At 35.7% G+C, this 18840-nt stretch overlaps 1 protein-coding gene and 1 non-coding gene across 2 annotated transcripts; both read right to left on the bottom strand.

The window, feature by feature from the left end:
• Nucleotides 1-6296: 6296 nt before the first annotated feature.
• Nucleotides 6297-8777, bottom strand: LOC110890838 (protein WHAT'S THIS FACTOR 1, chloroplastic). Its single transcript, XM_022138485.2, has 2 exons — nucleotides 8566-8777; nucleotides 6297-7878 (listed from the first exon to the last, which is right to left on the bottom strand). The coding sequence occupies exons 1-2, from the start codon at nucleotides 8612-8614 to the stop codon at nucleotides 6395-6397; spliced, it is 1533 nt and encodes a 510-aa protein (XP_021994177.1). The 5' UTR covers nucleotides 8615-8777; the 3' UTR covers nucleotides 6297-6394.
• On the bottom strand, nucleotides 8763-8834 carry TRNAG-UCC. The gene has a single exon. It is a non-coding gene; the product is annotated as a tRNA-Gly (tRNA).
• Between the last annotated feature and the right edge of the window lie 10006 nt (nucleotides 8835-18840).

The following is an 18840-nucleotide window of genomic DNA, read 5'->3' on the forward strand; positions in this document are numbered from 1 at the left end:
AAGTAATATATTTTCATAAATATATCCTCTTGTATGTGTCTAAGCATGTTGTACGTGTATTTTCATGTTTATACTCCTCATGAGTATTTAGTGTATCTTTACGTCTCAATACGCTAGCACGTATAACACATACTATATACACTTAGCACAAAAGTTGGTGATAAAATAATATATATTTTTCTCTCAAAAATATACATATTTATATCCACTTTATTTTTGAAGAAATCCTCATTTCTTATCACCAAAAATTAGGGAAACCTTGGTAATACCTTTAAATACATTTTTAGGGAATAAGTTCTTCAAAAACTTGTATTTTTCTAAGTGTCAAAATTTATAAAAATTTTGACAGAGTTTCCCCTAAAAATGGAGGTTTCCCATGTTTTCAAAACATGTGTTTATTTTCTTTTAAATCGTCAATAATCATCAACAACAATTATCAACAATAATCATCAACAACAATTATCAACAATAATCATCAACAACAATTACTAATTTTCCCCATTTCATGAACTTGCATATTTACAAAAATGTGTAGTAATTTACTAGCACATTTAGTAAGTCTTGTTATCTTTAAAAATAAGTTTAATTTCTTAAAAAAAACTTTATTTTTAAAGAATATGAAGTTCCACAACTTCTAGTCGGTTTTTACGAAAATTATTTCTTTGTTAAAACTTTTGTTACACTAGTGTTCGCACACTTGTTTGATCACAAAAAATCACTTTTGTTTGTGTAAGGTCCGGATTAGAACATGTGATTTCTTTTGACGCTTGGTCTTTTGAAAATACCACTTGTGGACACATAGATCGGCTAATTTTAGACACTATTTCATAAGTAAAAATACTTTTACACAAGTTCATGTTTCTTGTGTGGTAGAGTTTCACCTTTTAACCCTTGCACCATTTCAAACAAGCTTATGTCAAGATCCATGATCTTAACCAAACAGGGTTAAATGATGATCCGAGCTACCACAACGTAGATCGGGCCTAAATAATCACAAATTTCAATTACTACAACATTTACACAACTAGTGAGCTTTTAACCATCATTTTTCATGTTTTTAGTAGACTTTAATGCACCATTTTGTAAGATTTCGAGTTTTAATCATTACACATCACATTAACCACTTCAAAATAGCTCAAGAATGTGTTTTAAGCAACATACCACTAGCTCGAGGCTAGGGAAGTATCTAGACGCGAATGTGGTGGATAAAAGCTAGAGAAAGAGGTCCTTCGAGCTCCGAGTGCACCAAGCCTTCTTATGCGTGACACTTGACACTTGTATGATGTTGGGAAAAATATGATGGATGATCAAGGGGTGTTCGGCCGAAACTTTTTGAGGGAGAGGAGAGAGTAGTTTTGTGGTGTTGGGTGGTGAATTGTCTAGTGTGCCATCTCAAGGTATTTATAGACATTCCATATGGCATATTCCTAGCATATTCTTTGGAATATTCCTAGCATATTCTTGGAATATTCCTAGCATATTCTTTGGAATATTCCTAGCATATTCTTGGAATATTCCTAGCATATTCCTAGCATATTCCTGGAATATTCTTAGCATATTCCTAGCATATTCCTGGAATATTCCTAGGTTTTCTGCGTTTTCTGCGTTGTCTGCGTTTTGCAGTGTAAGCACTGTGTCGCGTAGGAACACACGGTACGTGCTTAAACTTGAAAAATAACGTTTTTAAGCGTTTTAATTTATTTTTCAACACGAACCTGATTAAAATAAAATTTTAATCATAACAGAATATTTGTGGGATTAAATATTATCCGGGCGGCCATCAACGTTCGTTTCGCAGTTTTGTCGCAATTAGTTCTGCTCTTAAAGTGTGTTTCGGGTGCTTTTTAGTGCTTATTTTTGCTTTCATATAGCATATATATTAAACCCTTGTATGTACTCTTGGGTTTTAATGTATTCTTGTTATTGGACCTACACCTAGGCTCCAATTTTATTGTCTGACTGCTTTCTGCAATTCCGTTGACACAGTGTGTCTTACCGGTGAGTTTACTAATATTTTTGACGCAACGCTCTCGTTTTTGCATAAAGCAATATTTTGTAGTATAAAACGTACATGAATTCACTTGTATGGAATTCAGAAACTTATTTCTCTTGTAAACTAGATCATGTATGTTCATTAAGGCACAGATCACTGTTCATTTAGTGTACGGAATGTACGGAAAAGTGACGGTTGTCACAACATAAGGGTATATTAGTCTTTTTACCCATTTACTTAAAAATATTTTAATAAAAAAAATTAATCACCTCCCTCTCTCTCTACCTACTCACACACTCTCGCACCGTCACCACCACCACCGGCCACCGTCAACCACTGCCCGCACCGTCACCACCACCACCCCCAGCCGCCCCCACCAAGTCACCAACCACTACCTCCGCAACTATCAACACATCTCTTTCTCTAACTAACCGGAAACAGTCTGACCTGGTTTGAATCGTCCTCTACCATTGACCCGAAACCAAACACCACCGCCTCCGTTGTCGTGGCTCCGATGGCACCGCCGTCAGCCACCACAGCACATCTTCGTCATCATCTTCATTCGTCGTCGATCATCGTCATCAGAGAACAAGCATCACCTGCATAACCATCTTCAACTTGACAAACACCACCGCCTCCGCCGTGTGCGGCGGCTCTCCTTCTAATTCTCTGTTTCCTCTCTCTCTACCTACTCACACACTCTCTCTATCTCTCTCTCTAAGATGTTTGGGGTGTGGTTGTCGGAGATACGCGGATCGGAGAAGGGGTCTCGCTCGTCGAAGAGAACCATAACGATCCGCCGGCAGCCACCGGCTCCATCGGTGACTCCAGTCGCCGGACAGAATCATAGAGAGGGAGAGAAGGGTAGCAGGGGATGTTTAAGAACACCTGTAAGTCTTAATTTTGATTTCATGTGTGGGTGTGCATCTGATGTGTAGATCGAGAGAGAAGGAGATGGCAAGCAAGGGTTCTGTGTTTTTGTGACTTGGGAAGATAAGGTAGTAAAGATAATGAGAGGAAGGTTTGGAAATAAGATGAGATTTGGGAAGAAGATAATATTAACTGGGTTTCATTTGTTTGAGAGAGAGAGAAGAGATAGAAAGAGGGGTTTCAGATTAGAAGATTAGAGAGAGAAGAGAGAGAGAGAGAGTATGTTTATATACTTTGTTTTGTTTTTAAGTTGTACAAAGTGGCCCTTTAATAAAAGTTCTTTACAAACTAGCCCCTGGAAAGGTCAAATGACAAGAATGCCCTCATGTGTCTTGCACATGATCAGATTTAACAAAAAAAATTAACTGGGTTTGCCCTAAAGGACATAACGTGCAGGATTTTGAAACGTTAAGGACAAAACTCATCAATTTTAAAGATAAAGGACAGCGTCTGAAATTTGGGATAAACATAAAGGACAAAACTTGTAATTTACTCTAATTAGAATAAAGAGGTCATTTGTTATTAATTCGGTTGAAAATAACCTGATTTCTAAATAAAGTCGTTAGTTGTGTAGTTTGGATGGTCTATTGCATAGTTTGGATAGTCTATTAAAATTTGAGTCACCTGTTTCAATTAACACACGTTTGAGTGGAATAAAAAATATTTAATATGAGGTTTTTACTTTTATAGTTTGTTTTTTTTCTTCCAACACTTAAAACATTGATCTTTAAGGAGCTCTAATCTTTTTTGTAACGGCCAACAGAACTAATATTGAGCATTTTTGGAACACCCACTGGACAAACGGAGTACTCCGAGAGTAACCTGAGTTCATCACCAATTCCGAGGAAAAACCCGGTAACCCACCCGCCCATAGGCACGACGGTGAAATTATCAGTAAAACCTGTTTGACTCAAGGATCCAACCCAGGTTTCCCTGGTCTCCTATCATTGCCCACCAATACCTCACTTTACACCAAGTGAGAGTTGAACATGCATCTCTCAAGAGAAATGCAAGGCTTCTACCAAACATATTTTTATGCTACGTGTCATCCTCTTAGGCCGCTTGCTTTTGTAAACGACGGTCAAATTTTTTTAGCACCTGTCTCATTCGCATTCACTCCTCTTCCCCTACACACTTCAAACAAACCCTAAAACTTTCCTCTGCCGTCTCAAGCACAGTGGCGGACCTAGAAATTTTTTTCATGGGGTGCAGAAATTTTTTAAAAGTCGTTTACTTATTGCTATATAATATTTTTTTTTACTCCGGTTCGGGTCAAATCGGGTCGGGTCATATTAAAGTGTTTAATCAAACTAAATTTAAGTATTTAACAGGTTTTAAGAATTGTAAAAGTCTATTAGCGGATGAGATCCTTGCGTTGTGACGAGTGGGAACTCGGTTTTCGATACACTCGTTATACCAAAGAAATAGCAACCTAAAAAACTTAGTCGTAATATAATGAAAATATGTTCGGTTCATTGGTTTTTAGTGAACTAGTTAAATACAAAAAGGTTTCATGAAAGAACTAATTTAGAATTAGTAAAGTTAATAGGTTATTTCATTAGATATCATATTTTAGTAACGATACGAATGACCTAATTAAAACACTTTTAAAACTTAATTACTATTTTGTGACATTTTCCTCCTTTTTCTATAAATTATATGAGTGACCTAATTAAAATACTTTTAAAAGTTTACTATTTTGTAACATTTTCCTCCCTTTTCTATAAATTATATAGTTTATTTAAATTTAATGGGATTACCGACAATAAATGGGATTACCTTAAATAGATAATAGTTGTTAATATTATATATTGACAACAACTTTTTTTGGGTTAAATTATTGATTATTACCCTTATTCTTAAAGATAAAGGTCGGTGCACCACTCAAAAGACAATAATGCCCCTTCAACAGAGAAGTCGTACGCTTTAGAAAAGCGTATGGTCAGGGTTTTCTTCCAGATCTTTCATCATTTTGCTCTCACTATCTCCATCTTGCTTGCTCTCGCCATCTTGCAACCATTGCTGCTGTCAATATCTCTCAACGGCTTGCTGTTTAGGTTAGTATCAAATTACTTTTCTTCTCTTTCGTCTTCTATATCCATGCTTTGTTTATATAAAAGTAAAATCTCGTTTTTAACCATGTTAAATGTAAATTTAATAATAATTGAAGGACCATTTGTTTAACTATGTACTAGTTATCATAGAGAAAGAGAGATGTGTAGTTTTCTTTTTAAATTCATGTACACATTTACCCATTTAATTATTTTAAATTCTTTTTCTTGTATCCCTCCTGAGGAATAAAAGGCAGGAAGTAGTGCTCAGCAAAATTGTTCTTGAGGAGAGCAATACCCTTTTACCGTTTTTAATGTTCCAAACTTGAAAGAAAAGTGTTTACATTAGTAGTATGATTATCATTAAATGAGTTATCTTTGGGTGAATTGTACCAAGTGGTTTTTATCACTGGATATTGATTTTAGTTTATTTAATGAATGTGACTGGACAGTTGCAAGTGACAATACGTTGCAAATAAGAGCAGAGATCGGATATCAAAGAACTGGGATAAAATGACAATTGTGGAGGCCCCGAATCCAGAACTTGCGTCTAATCTGTCAACTTTTCTCCACCGAATTCCTAAGTCAACGCTGTTAAATAATATAATTTATTGTGAAACCGTCCGTGTACTTAAACTAGCTTAACTCTATATGACTTGCCATTAGGCCCATTTTTCACTCAATTCTAGTAATTTTGTTAAACTCCAAAGTGTTATTACCAGTCCATAAGGATGACAGGATGTATAACTTTGAAATAGTTTAATTTCTTTTTTTCAAACTAAAACTCCAATAAAAGCTATCAAACTTAATTTTTTAACCTAATTAAAGCAACACTATTGCCCAACCAATGAATCCAAAATCAGAAAAATAAGTATTTCAGCTAACCTGTTAATTTATTTGTATTTATGTTCTGAAGTTATTTAGGCTCGCTCAAAACTATACGAGTCAACTTGGCTTGAAATCTCCCTATGAAGTTGAAAACTGAGCTCGAACTCAAACTCTAACTCTGTTCATTTATAACCAAGCATTCTGTAACGCAACACCTTAACATTTATATGTGCCCTAAACGTTTCATTGTCGACTATATTGATTGTGAGTTTAAGATCTTGAGCAACGAGAGACGAGGATACATAAGCACCCATTTTGATTCGATTCACACAAAATTAATCACCTTTTGGACCTAAACCCGTTTTGACATGTCACCCACCCAATCCGTTTTGACAAAGCACAAGTCTTTATGCAGACCCCCCGCTGTTCTCTACTTAAAATTGGTTTTCTATTTAACGCGCCTCTTTCTAACATACATACCAAATATGGTCATATAAGCAACAAACAAACTATTTGTAATATAACCCATTTCAGTATAATCAGTTCTCAACCTATCATACATAACCACATCCTTGCAATACCCGCAGCTATCTCACCAAGGTTCTAAACATTCATTATTCGTAGACCAAAACTCTCCGTCCTCATCGAGACGCAACGACTCGATACTCGCAGCTTCTTCTTCGTCACTTATCTCCGAATCGCCATCGTCAGACTCAAACAAGTCATCCAAACCCTCCATAAGATCATCATCAATCTCATCAAGACTATCATAATCTTGATTAATTACAGTATCTCCATAATTAAAACCGTTCTTAAAGCTAACCCGTCTCTCTCGCCTCATCCGTTTACCTTCCTTAACCAAATCAAATAACCGGTCTTTTATTATAGAAGATTCGTCTTTTTTCAAAAGTTTACCGTTATCATCATATGCTTCGACGAGAAACACAGAGTCCCTCTGACCCTTCAAACTTACGTAAAACAACTCCGGATGCCGCAACAACATAGCTCTCAACTTATTCGACAAACCGAATTCTTTTCGAAAATGAGTCAAGTGATCGATTAACGTTCTTTTTTCAACCATCAAACCTAACACCTCCCTCACCACTTCACATGCCCGTTTTTCCGCTTGTATAGATTCTTTCGGAAACTCATCAACTTTCGTACGATACGGACACACATCTGTTATCTGTTGAAACTTCATCAAAAACTCTTCGTGATGTCTTCTCACGTTTAACCCCCTACGAAGTCTCAAACGGTTAAACTTCAACGGCCGGTCAACGATCAATCCAAGCGATTCGACTTCCGGAACCGGTAACGGCTGAGCCAGACCAATGTCGAACGACACGAGCTCAAGCGCACGCCCGTAAGACGTGTCGACGGTTTTAAACTTATCCGGGTACGCGTTACAAAGGCGGGACCGGAAGTTAGCAGGGAGGCCAAGATCGGGCCCGATGTGGACCAACTTTGACAAAAGGAGCCGGTGATGCGAAGATAACATAAGAAGTTTTAGAAGCTTGTTGGCTAGTGAGTCCGACATGGCGGTTTTGAGCTTCGACTCTTCGTTAGCAAGAGACGCTGCGGCTGGAGTGAGTCTCACGCAAAGTTGAGGGAGTGTTTTTGTTGCGTTTAACGGTGTGGGCGGTAACGGAATGGTGAAAAGTTCGAAAATGGTTGGGTAACGATGGATCATAGATACGAGTGATCGAGGTTTTGCGAGTGATAGATACGAGCGGCATTTTCCAAGTATATGAAGTGGCATGTAGTGTTTTGGTTTGGATAGGAGTAAAGTTTTCAACTTTTGTACGAAACGGATTTTGTTCTGCTTTACCACGTGTTTGTCTAGTGATGGATCGCGAACGTGTTTGATAGCTGCGGTGATTGTAAGAGAAACATTTTTTGATTTCCATAATTTGGTGTAATCACTTCTACCGGATTTATTGCTCCAGAAAGAAACCGATGGAACGAAATCTGATTTGGGATAAGATAAAGATTTGTTACGCGTAAACGCAACAGGATGAGTGAGAGACAATTCCATGTTAAGATATGTAAATCGTTTTGACCGAACCACTTCGAATCCTGCAGAAAAAGTGAAACAAAAGTTTACTTTCTGGAAGAATTGTACTCTTATTGCAAGTCAAATATGAACATATAGAACAAATATACATCATACAGTTCAACAGATTTCATCTATTTGCATAATTTATCTAAATTAAGCTACACAAATGCTTCAAATTTTGTGGTTTCATGGTTATTACTTATAAGCATAGTGACAAAATCGGTTCACGGTGAAGCAAGTGAGTGAGGACTTTCATCAAACAGGTGGTGGGCAGTAAACCCAATTACACCCATAACATAAAACAACCAAATAAATCATCAAGATAACATTGTAATTAATTTATTATAATACCAAAATTCACTGAAACAAGTGAGTGAGGATTTTCATCAAACAGGTGGTGGACAGTAAACCCAACTACACCCATAACATAAAACAACCAAACAAATCATTAAATCATCAAGTTAAGATTGTGGGTAATTTAAATATCATAATCCCAAAACTCACTGTGAAACAAGTGAGTGAGGATTTTCATCAAACAGTTGGTGTGCAGTTAACCAATTCGACCAATAACATATAACAACCAGCATCAAGATAATCTTCTAGGCTTGTTTATTGATCCGGAAACTCATGGGACCATCTAAACTTCTCAAACAATTTACTTTTCTTTACAAACAGTTTTGAAATTTATGTAAAGTTGTTGAACTTACCGAACGGAGGTTTTGAAATTGTGCAGTTAATCAAATCGACCCATAACATATACAAGGCCAGAAACCGTTGCCTGAAATATAAGAGTCTTTTGGTGATTGATAATAACACTCGCAAAACTTCGGTCCATTGAGGGTCGAGCGGTTACCAGATAATTTCAAGATTACATAGACGTGTTGCTAAAAAAAATGTGTAAAAATGCGTTTGCCGGGAGTCGAACCCGGGTCTATTGCTTGGAAGGCAATTATCCTAACCGTTGGACTACAAACGCTGATCTGTTACTAAAAGTAGTTAAAAACTCCTAGTCGTTTGAGTAACCAAATAATGTTAATAAATTATTCTACTTATTTGTACATGTCAACTATGATATATAACTAGTATTTTGACCCGCCATCTTGCGGCAGCGTCGACACTTAAATTAACCCGAATTTGTGACGTCAAGTATTTGACTCGACTCGTTTCCTAACAAAACTTACGTCAAAATATAGAGAACTGAAAACGGGCATAAAAAATAAGTACGAAATCTTATTGACATGGCTTATTATCAAGAAAAATAACGTTAAAATATAAACCGACTTAGTTTTATCCCAAAACGTACTTAAAAGCATGTAAGAAAATAGTAATTTTTAAGTTAAGTAATGGTATCGCGCGTTGAGGCGACGTTGAAACGTAAAGTAACTTAAATTTTTACCATCTGATGAAAACGTATTATATTTGACCTGACGTAATATATTTGACAGATATATACATAAAAATAAGCACGTAAAACTTAAGAGGGGCCACAATAATATTTTACAAATTTTCTATCAACAATGCAGAATGTTGAGAGATTAAAGTTAAAAAAAAAACTAAAAACCAAAAAACAAGGAAAATTAAAATAAAAGACAAAAAGAAAAAGAAAAAACTCATTTTTGAAATTGCTACAGTAAAAAATGGTTTGAGAATTGTTATTTATAATAACAATAATAATAATTGGCTATATGACCGCTTGTATGACTCAATCTAACTTCAATTATATCTTTGAAGCACTACATACAACTATATTATACTTTCTTTACTTAAAATTAGTTATGTATCGTTTCTAATCTTGAATACCTTTATGATGGTATGAAAATATATGTATTTATCAAAAACATTATCCATGTTAACCAAGTCAAGACCCGAAAAAAAAATTGATTAGGGTGAAGGGAGCGCACCCCTCATGAGATGGGGGGAAATTTCCACCTACCCAATCATGATGTGTCATGTCAATTCCTCTCTAATACACCACTCTTGTCCAAAAAACATAAGGGGTGGTTTCACCCAAACCATTATTTTAAAAGCATGATTGGTTGAAAGAGAGTGGGGCCCACCATCACCCCCTCTCCCTCATCTTCCGCGCATGCGGCAACTCTTCCCCGTAAAAAACCTTCACCACGCGGCATACACTTGTTGGCAGTGCACCCTTCATACGGCAAACCTCCAACCTCCTCCTGTAGGATCGTTTTCTGACCCAAACGAGTCGATCAGAAGAGTTTTTGCTCAATACGAGAGGCGGAAACAAACGTATTGAGTCAATTCAGCTAGATATACATTTTAAACTGTCTTTTGATTGATTTGACAAACTTTTACAGCAAGTAGACACTTCGGCAGCAGTTCGGTACTGAAACCGGAAAGTTACAAATGACAAGGCATCAAAGTTATTTATAGGTGAGCTAATTTCGCACGAACCAGCCCAAGCGAAATCATCACTTAATTTCGTACCAAATAAATTTCGTGCGAAATACCCACAAACACACTTTTCTCGTTTTGCGTGCACTGATCTATCTAATACAATACAAGACTCGATACAAGACAAAGTCGACAGACGTATGCACCAACAGACTCCCCCTCAGATGTTGACAAAGTCTTCGGTGTCGAGTCTTCAATCTTCAGTCTTTATCAGCCTTCTCGAACTCTTCCAAAGTATCTAACAATGTAAAGCATCCTCAATCTTTCTCTTCTCTTCTCATTTCCAGGATCTCGACCTGGCTCTTTACTCACTCTAATTCTCTTGATCATATCTCTTGATTCCTTAAGTTCATCAGTATCAGCAGCTTGTGTGAACACATCTCCCAAGATCAGAATCTGGCTCTTTTCATCTACAGACTCCCCCTATCAATACCCTGGGATCAGGATCGTGACCTGGCACACACTCTGCTTTAGGAACCGAAACCTGGCTTTCTCTAATCACAAACTCCTCAGGAATCGAAAACCTGGCTTACCTGCACATCCTCTACCTCACAATAAATTTCACAAATTTAAAATTTGACAAATTTATGTTCTCTGCTTACCACTTGTAAAAGATGAATTTAACAGATGAATTAAAACCATTTGCAGGTATTAACCAATTAATAGATGATTTTACAATGTTAATCACAGATGAACCACTTGAAGAAATAGAATGATTTAACATTTAAAAGCTTCTGATGACCACTTGTATGCAAAACATTCAAAATCTTTTCACATTACTCACAGACTCCCCCTCACAAAATGTTCATCATGTTTAGCACTTGGAATTTTGAAAATTAGCTTTCCAACATCAGTTGTCGAAAATTTTTATGGATTTTTCAAAAATTTATGCTAAAAACACATTCTTTTTGGATTTTTTTTAAGATTTTCAGTGTGTAAAAATGCAATAAGGAAATATTCACATACAATCTTTTTGTGAGTTTATGTAAGAGGATCATATCAGTTTATGAAACAAATCACCAACACCGTTAAGCTTTAAACATTTTAAGTTCTAAACAATTCACTTAGATTGTCAGTATACTGATCCACTTAAATTTTCACACAAATTTCAACTGTTTCGAGATACGAGATTAATGTTTTAATGACTTAAACTTATTCGCGTGTCCCACCTCAGAATATACTCCCGTATCCAGACTTCTATATTCAGTCTTACAGGTGAATGTACACTAATGATATCTGTCAACGGGTAAATGCGAGACCGTGAGAGCTCAGACTAGAACTTCCGTTCGTACAAAGAGATGACGGCTCGTCTTTAGGTGTGTCCCGTTTGGGGATCTTTTCTTCAACAGCACATGATTAGCATTTTTCAATGTTTCATCATTTTTTGTACTGAGGGCTGGCTTTAAGATTTAAAGCTATGTAAAGTATTATACGAGGACTAGGCTATTGCTCCCGCAAAATCAGAAGTCCTGGTATAATACCCCAGATATCACCACGCACAAAGACCTAGTCTGTAAGAAATAGAATCTTTCAAACAAGATTTCGGGGGTTACCCATATATTCGAGAGATGTTCCCCACGATATAAGTAAGTATTTGATTTTAGGTTTATATCTCGAAAACAATCTACTAAATGTATAAAAACCTACTGGCATATCCTCAGTGAGATCGTTTATCACATTTTGACTTTCCAATTCTTTAGCGTGTTGTGATAGTCCAGTGATGTACTATCATTTCCTCTTTTATCACAACAAAACTCGTTTTGAATTTTATCATGTTTTTGGATTTTTCAAATTTTATCATGTTTTTGGATTTTTCAAATTTTCTAATGTTTTTAGATTTTCTGAAATTTCTTACCCCCCCTAAAATTCAAAACCATTTAAAGAAAATTTAAAACAAACTGTACAAGTAAAGTGACAATTGTTGTGAATTACATTAATTCGCCATCCACTTGGCATAAACAATCAGAACTCCCCCTTACAACAAACTATTTTTCCATTATGATTTCAAAACACTTAAGTTTGTTTAATCAAAATGGCTTTTCCGGAAAATTAGTTTTGTTGATTTTACCACTTGTAGGTTGGGGATTACTTCATCACTTTGTTCTACCACATGAACATTTGCTAACCTCTTTACCACTTGAAAAATATGACAATATCACAAAAATACCACTTGTAGAAAATCAAGTACAATTTAATGTCTCTGATTAACCACTTGAAGACCGAAATATCGCAGTTACCAACCTGTGAATTTCTCAAGAAAGATGCCGATTCCTACTCCCCAATTACCAACCTGGGAGTTCTGGCAAGTCAGGTTTTTCAGTTAAAGAGATTCTCCCAAGCCTGACAGACCTTGGGAGATTCCGAGTTACCAACACTCGGTTTCTTTCCTTTCATCTTCTTCTCATAATATTCCTTTACCCCTTTGACTTTCCCATCAATCTTTTTTCCAAAAATATGTTTCACTTTGGGGTTAAAAGCTTTTCCAAATCAAATTCTTTCTTTTCAGAAAAGAATTGAATTGAAATCTCAACTTTCCCAACTTTTTGTTTAAAATTTTCAGCCCTCAATGGTGGAAAATTTGCATCATCCATTGGAGGAACTGATTTTTCACCTTTTGATTCAATTTGTGGCTCATCTGACTTTGTGGAATCAGATTCATCGCCGGAAGATAGCTCCTCTGATTTTGACGAATCAGAATCATTGCTAGAACTATCATCAGATTTCTTAACAACCCACTTTTGGTTGTCAAGATTTGCTTTTCTCTTGTAAAACCTTTTTGAACACTCACCAACCTCAAATTTTGAGTTTTTGAAAATTATAAAAGGTTTGGTTGGCGGTTCATTTTCAACCATCTTTTCTTTCATTTTGAGAGACACTCCCTGTTTGGATTGAATTGCCTTGGGACAATTCTTGGCAATATGACCAATTGTTTTGCATTGAAAACAAGTTCTTGTATCTTTCTGTTGAACAACTTCATTCTTCATTTCATCTTGCTTCTTCGCAAGTAATTCTCTGTTGGTCTGCTTCCAGAATGAACTCTTTTCCTCTTCTTCCGAACTTGCTCCTGCGATAAAAACAGTTTTTGGTTTATATGTTTTTTCATTTTTATAATTTTCTGGTGGAATAAGACCAAGACCTTTCTTTTTGAAATTACCGTTATGGTTTGGTTTCTTTCGATAACCTGAACCAGAACTGTAACCCTTTTTCTTGTTTTCTTTTTGTTGAACTCTTGAGGTGTATTTTTTAGCTTTTTCAGTAAGATTCATATCTTTTATTTCAGAAATATTAATTTCTGTTAATTTGAAAACCTTTTTGATCATTTCAGTTTTGACACCTCTTATTGGAAATTCTTTATCAGAATATAATTTGTTTGAATCATTCAAAGTATATGCCACTTTGATTGGTTCGTCATTCAATTTAGATTTTGATAACAAGAATTCTCTATTGTAAACTCTTTTGCCCTGTTTGACTTGTGAACTTGACGTGTCTGACTCAGACTTTGACTCTGATTTTGACCCCTCTGTTTCATCTTTATCCAACACCTGATCGACCACTTTCTTTATTAACTCAGACTCATGATCAGTGTCAGATGATGTAAAAGTAACATCAATGTTTTCTGGCAAGCTAACTGACAGCTCAGACTCCCACTGTAAGTTTGTCGCCTTTTTGACTCTTTCTGAATTTGGATTTCTTGGAGAATATCCATTTTCAAGCGGGGGTGGACACTTGTTGTAACTGACACTTTGTTTCTTACTAGAAACTTTCACTTCAGTTTTCTCTTTTGTTTCAGAAGTCTTCTCTTCAGACATTTCTTCTTCAAATGCCTTCATGCCTTCTACGCTTGGATAAATCCTGTCAATGACATAAGAAGTACATGAGTAACTTTTTAACAATCTATTTACTCTTTCTGTTTCAATTCTTTGTGTTTCTAATTTCTGCTCCAGAACAACACATTTTTCAATATAATTGTTGACGACTTTTTGCTTTGTCATGAAAGCTCCTTGAAGTGTTTTCATGGCTGTTGCTTGTTCACTGCTTGATTCGTTGTACTGATTCATTGCTTTGTTAAGAACATCATATGATTCTTTTAATCTGTTCATGTTGTGAATCAAAGTACTGTTTTGCTTCTTTACTGCTTCACAGTTTTCACATATCACCGGAATCTTTCGTGCATCAGCTTCTGCATCAATTTTAAAAGCTGGAACTTCTTTTATTTTTTCTCTTTATTACAGGAACTTCTTCATCATCACTGCTGACTTGTTTCTTAGCTTTCTTCTTTTTCTTTTTAACTTTTCCATCATCACTGTCACTCTCTTCCATCATTCTTAAATGCTCTTCCATTCTTCTTGCATAATAATCATCATCATTATCACTGTCTTCAGCAACTCGAGCAACAAAAGCTTTGGCTTTTAAAATCTCTTCATCCGGACAATAAGTATCCCAACTAAAATTTTCCCAGCTAAAACCTTCTGGTAGTTTTTCATCATCTTGATCTATCAGAAATGCTTTGCTGTCAGCTGAAATATATTTATCCCAACTTGATCCTTTTGTTGATTTTTTATCATCTTGATTCACCATACAAGCTCTCTTTGATGATTCCTCGATTGCCTTCTTAGCATGAGCAGTTTGTGATTCTTGTTGTTGTTGAGCAACTTGATGATAAATTGCTTTTCGATAGTAATCATTATTGTTGAACGGATTTTGAGCTCCACTTGCTTCGCGGTTTGTGCATTCCCTCTTGAAATGCCCTTTTTCCCTGCAACGAAAACAAGTAACTTTAGACTTATCAAAACCTAAAGTAGAAACATTTGCATCACGGAAATCATCTCTTCCCGTAATTTGTTTGAACTTCTCAGCTCTTCTTAGCACACTCGTTAAACACCATTTTATATCCATCAATTCCATCTCCTCGGCATCAATCTGATCGTAATCCTCTTTTGTCAGCATTGGATTCCCGATCCTTCCTGCAACTAGACTACCATATGATTCCAACACAGTTCCCAATAAAGACATGTGACTTTTTGCAACTTCTTCTGAGTAATCCTGATCATTCTCAAGATTCAATACAATGTTGCATTGTAACTTCTTGCCATTTTTGGTTGCTGACAAGTTTGGATCAAATGATGGATATGACGAAAAACTTGTTTTGCTGTTTGATCCTTTAGATGAACCTCCCGATGAACTCTTTGCATTGAATGCAGTTTCAACCTTTGGTGATATGTTGGTCTTATCACTGATACCCCCTTTGTAATAAAGACCAATATTTTGTTCACCATCAAAATCTTTCATTCTTGATATCTTCCTTTGTTCTATTTCTTGAGCTTCAAGCTTTTCAATGAACTTACTCAGTGTTAGATTCCCAAAATCTTTCTTGTTTCTCAACATCATGAGGTATGTGCCCCAAGTTTCATGTGGCAACGCATCAGCTAGCTTCTCAATCAACTCTTCATTATCTTTTGTGATGCTCACTCTTTTCATGTTGACTAACAAATTGCAGTATCTTTCAATGATCTGCTTGGTGCTTTCAGTTCTCAAACCACGGAATAGATCAAATTCCTTTTTCAAAGTGATTTTTTGTTCTTGATCATTTCTTTACTTCCAACAAACTTAGATTTTAAAGCTTTCCAGATAGAGTATGTTGTTCCATTGTGTTGCAATAAAACTAAGATATCTTCTTTCACAGCTTGATGCAATAAACTAGTCATCATCTTTTCATCTTTGTATTTCTTTTTCTCTTCAGCACTAAGATCTTTAATTGCAATAATCTCCTCATCATCAGTCATCGGTCTAACATATTTCGTCTCAACACATTCCCAAGCATCCAAGTAATTTGCTTGAACCCAATTCTCAAATCTTTCTTCCCATCCTTTATACTCCTCGATATTCATGAGCTTTGGCGGTTTTTGCATAGTGCCCGTTTCATTTTCCAATATTGCTTGCTGAGTAATGGTAATCGGAGTAGCAAAGACGTTATAAAATTCCTCTTCCATGTTTCGGTTTTCAAGAATTTACAAACAGTCAGTTTCAAACGGAATCAACTTTCACGCGGAATAGCCTTTGATGCGAAATTACCCTGTTCAAACGAAAACAACCTGCAGAACAACTTCAAACGAAATCAATTCGAACGAAAACAGAATTTTCAAACGAAATAAGCAGCTTTCAAACGAAATAGATGATTTTGTGTGAAAGACTCAAACGAAATACCAAATTGGTGCGAAATAGACTAATTTCGTACGAAATATTCACACGAAAGACTAATTTTGTGCGAAATCAATCAACTTTTCACACGAAATACTAATTTCGTGCGAAATAAACCACACTTTCAAGCGAAATCAAGCACAAAATGTGATTTCGTGCGAAATCAAAGCTCTATTTCGTACGAAATACTGGTGATGTCATCATCTCGAGCTGTTTTTGTCAAAATTGATTAGGTTTTTATACGATTTTAAGTCTGAAACTTTCAAGGGTTTGTTAAAACACGATTGCGCGTATAATGTGTGAAATTCAAGTCATTTTGACCGTAAAAACTTGTTAATTGTGAAAAAGAAGGTGTAGAAATCAGAATTTGCAGCTGAATTGGTAAGAACTCTTCCTCCTGAGCTCTGATACCACTTGTAGGATCGTTTTCTGACCCAAACGAGTCGATCAGAAGAGTTTTTGCTCAATACGAGAGGCGGAAACAAACGTATTGAGTCAATTCGGCTAGATATACATTTTAAACTGTCTTTTGATTGATTTGACAAACTTTTACAGCAAGTAGACACTTCGGCAGCAGTTCGGTACTGAAACCGGAAAGTTACAAATGACAAGGCATCAAAGGTATTTATAGGTGAGCTAATTTCGCACGAACCATCCCAAGCGAAATCATCACTTAATTTCGTACGAAATAACCTATGTGTTATTTCGTGCGAAATACCCACAAACACACTTTTCTCGTTTTGCGTGCCCTGATCTATCTAATACAATACAAGACTCGATACAAGACAAAGTCAACAGACGTATGCACCAACACCTCCCCGCTTCCACCCCCTTCACCCTTAGCATATTTATTAATCTAATACTTATTTACCAAGGCTATAATGTATGTTGTTTGTAAGGCACTTATAAACCGTCCTAATCTAGTAAAACCAGGTTGAATTACAAGTGATTTGACCTTAAATTTGTATCTAAAAATAGTAGGATATATAATTATATTAAGCCACGAATGTAATTCATAGCAAAGGTTTTAATTTTTAAATATCATTTAAAATTCATAGCAAATGTTTTAATTTTTAGATTTCCATAATCGGTATAGCCATGGTTTGGTTGATTTGACCAGCCAGTTATAAAATTCGTTGATAAGATTACAAGATGGCCGGCCTGGGGTGAGCGGGGAGGACTACCGGTCAGGGCCCGATATTTCGAGGGCATATTTTTTATGAAAAAAACCCGATATGTAAATGTAAAATATTTTTTTAATAGGGTACACCCATACAAACACCAACATAGACCCCCTTACAAAACTATTCTTATGGTTTAGATTAGTTATTAACCCCTTTGGCATTAGGTTTAGACCTTTAGTGAGCCCAATACCCAATTTCATTAAGGCCTAAGGGCACATTTTTTCGAGCTCGAACAGGGTACACGAATTCTCAGGACCGGCAATTACAAGGTTTTTAGGGGAGATAATGCCACACCAATACTCAGTTATAACTTTTTATCCTTTTTAATATTCTGTTGCATCCAAATAAATAAAGCTATATAATGTGTATCAATACTATGGCTGTAAACGAACCGAACTTCAACAAACAGTTCGTAAACCGTTCGACAGAAAATTCGTTTATGTCTGTTTGTTACATAAACGAACACGAACAAGAAATTCCGCGTTAAGTTAAAGAAAGAACATTAACGAATGTAATTCATAGTTATTAAAATCGAGCGCTTTTTGCGCCTAGGCAAGTTTTTGGGGCGACGCGCATTTGTTGCGCTTCTGGTACCAAGGTAATTAAGCGCTATAGTGCATTTAATGGTAATTAGGGTTTTTTTTATTTAATGATAAATAATCTTATTCTTTACGGGTGTGTTTTATTTAATGATACTTTTTAATGCTATATGATACTTTTTAATGCGCAGTTAATACTAATTAAGGTATTTTCTATTTAATGATAAATTCTTTTTATTCTCCTCTTTATAAGGCCTCAGGATAAACGATTCTAGCAACTTAGAGCAAGAAAAGCAACTTAGAGCAAGAATTATTAAAAAAATTAAATCCTCATAACTTATGTTTTATCTAATTACATGAACACGAATTTATTATATGCCATTAAATTTATATTAATTCGTAGTATGCAATTTTATAAAACAAAAAAATGTCATTTGCTACTTTTAAATATTAATACACCAATATTTTACTAATTAGATGATACTAAAAAAATATATAATAGCTTTTGTTTATTTTATCTAAAGAATTCGGTATTATTTTTCTAATATATATGATATTTTTTAGTTTTTTCATTGTGCGCTTTTTTCTCAGGCCCGCGCCGTGCGCCTTGAGTGCGCCTAGCGCCTAGCGCCTTTGATGGCTTTGG

Source organism: Helianthus annuus, chromosome 11, assembly GCF_002127325.2.
Source record: "Helianthus annuus cultivar XRQ/B chromosome 11, HanXRQr2.0-SUNRISE, whole genome shotgun sequence".
NCBI classification, from domain to species: Eukaryota; Viridiplantae; Streptophyta; class Magnoliopsida; order Asterales; family Asteraceae; genus Helianthus; species Helianthus annuus.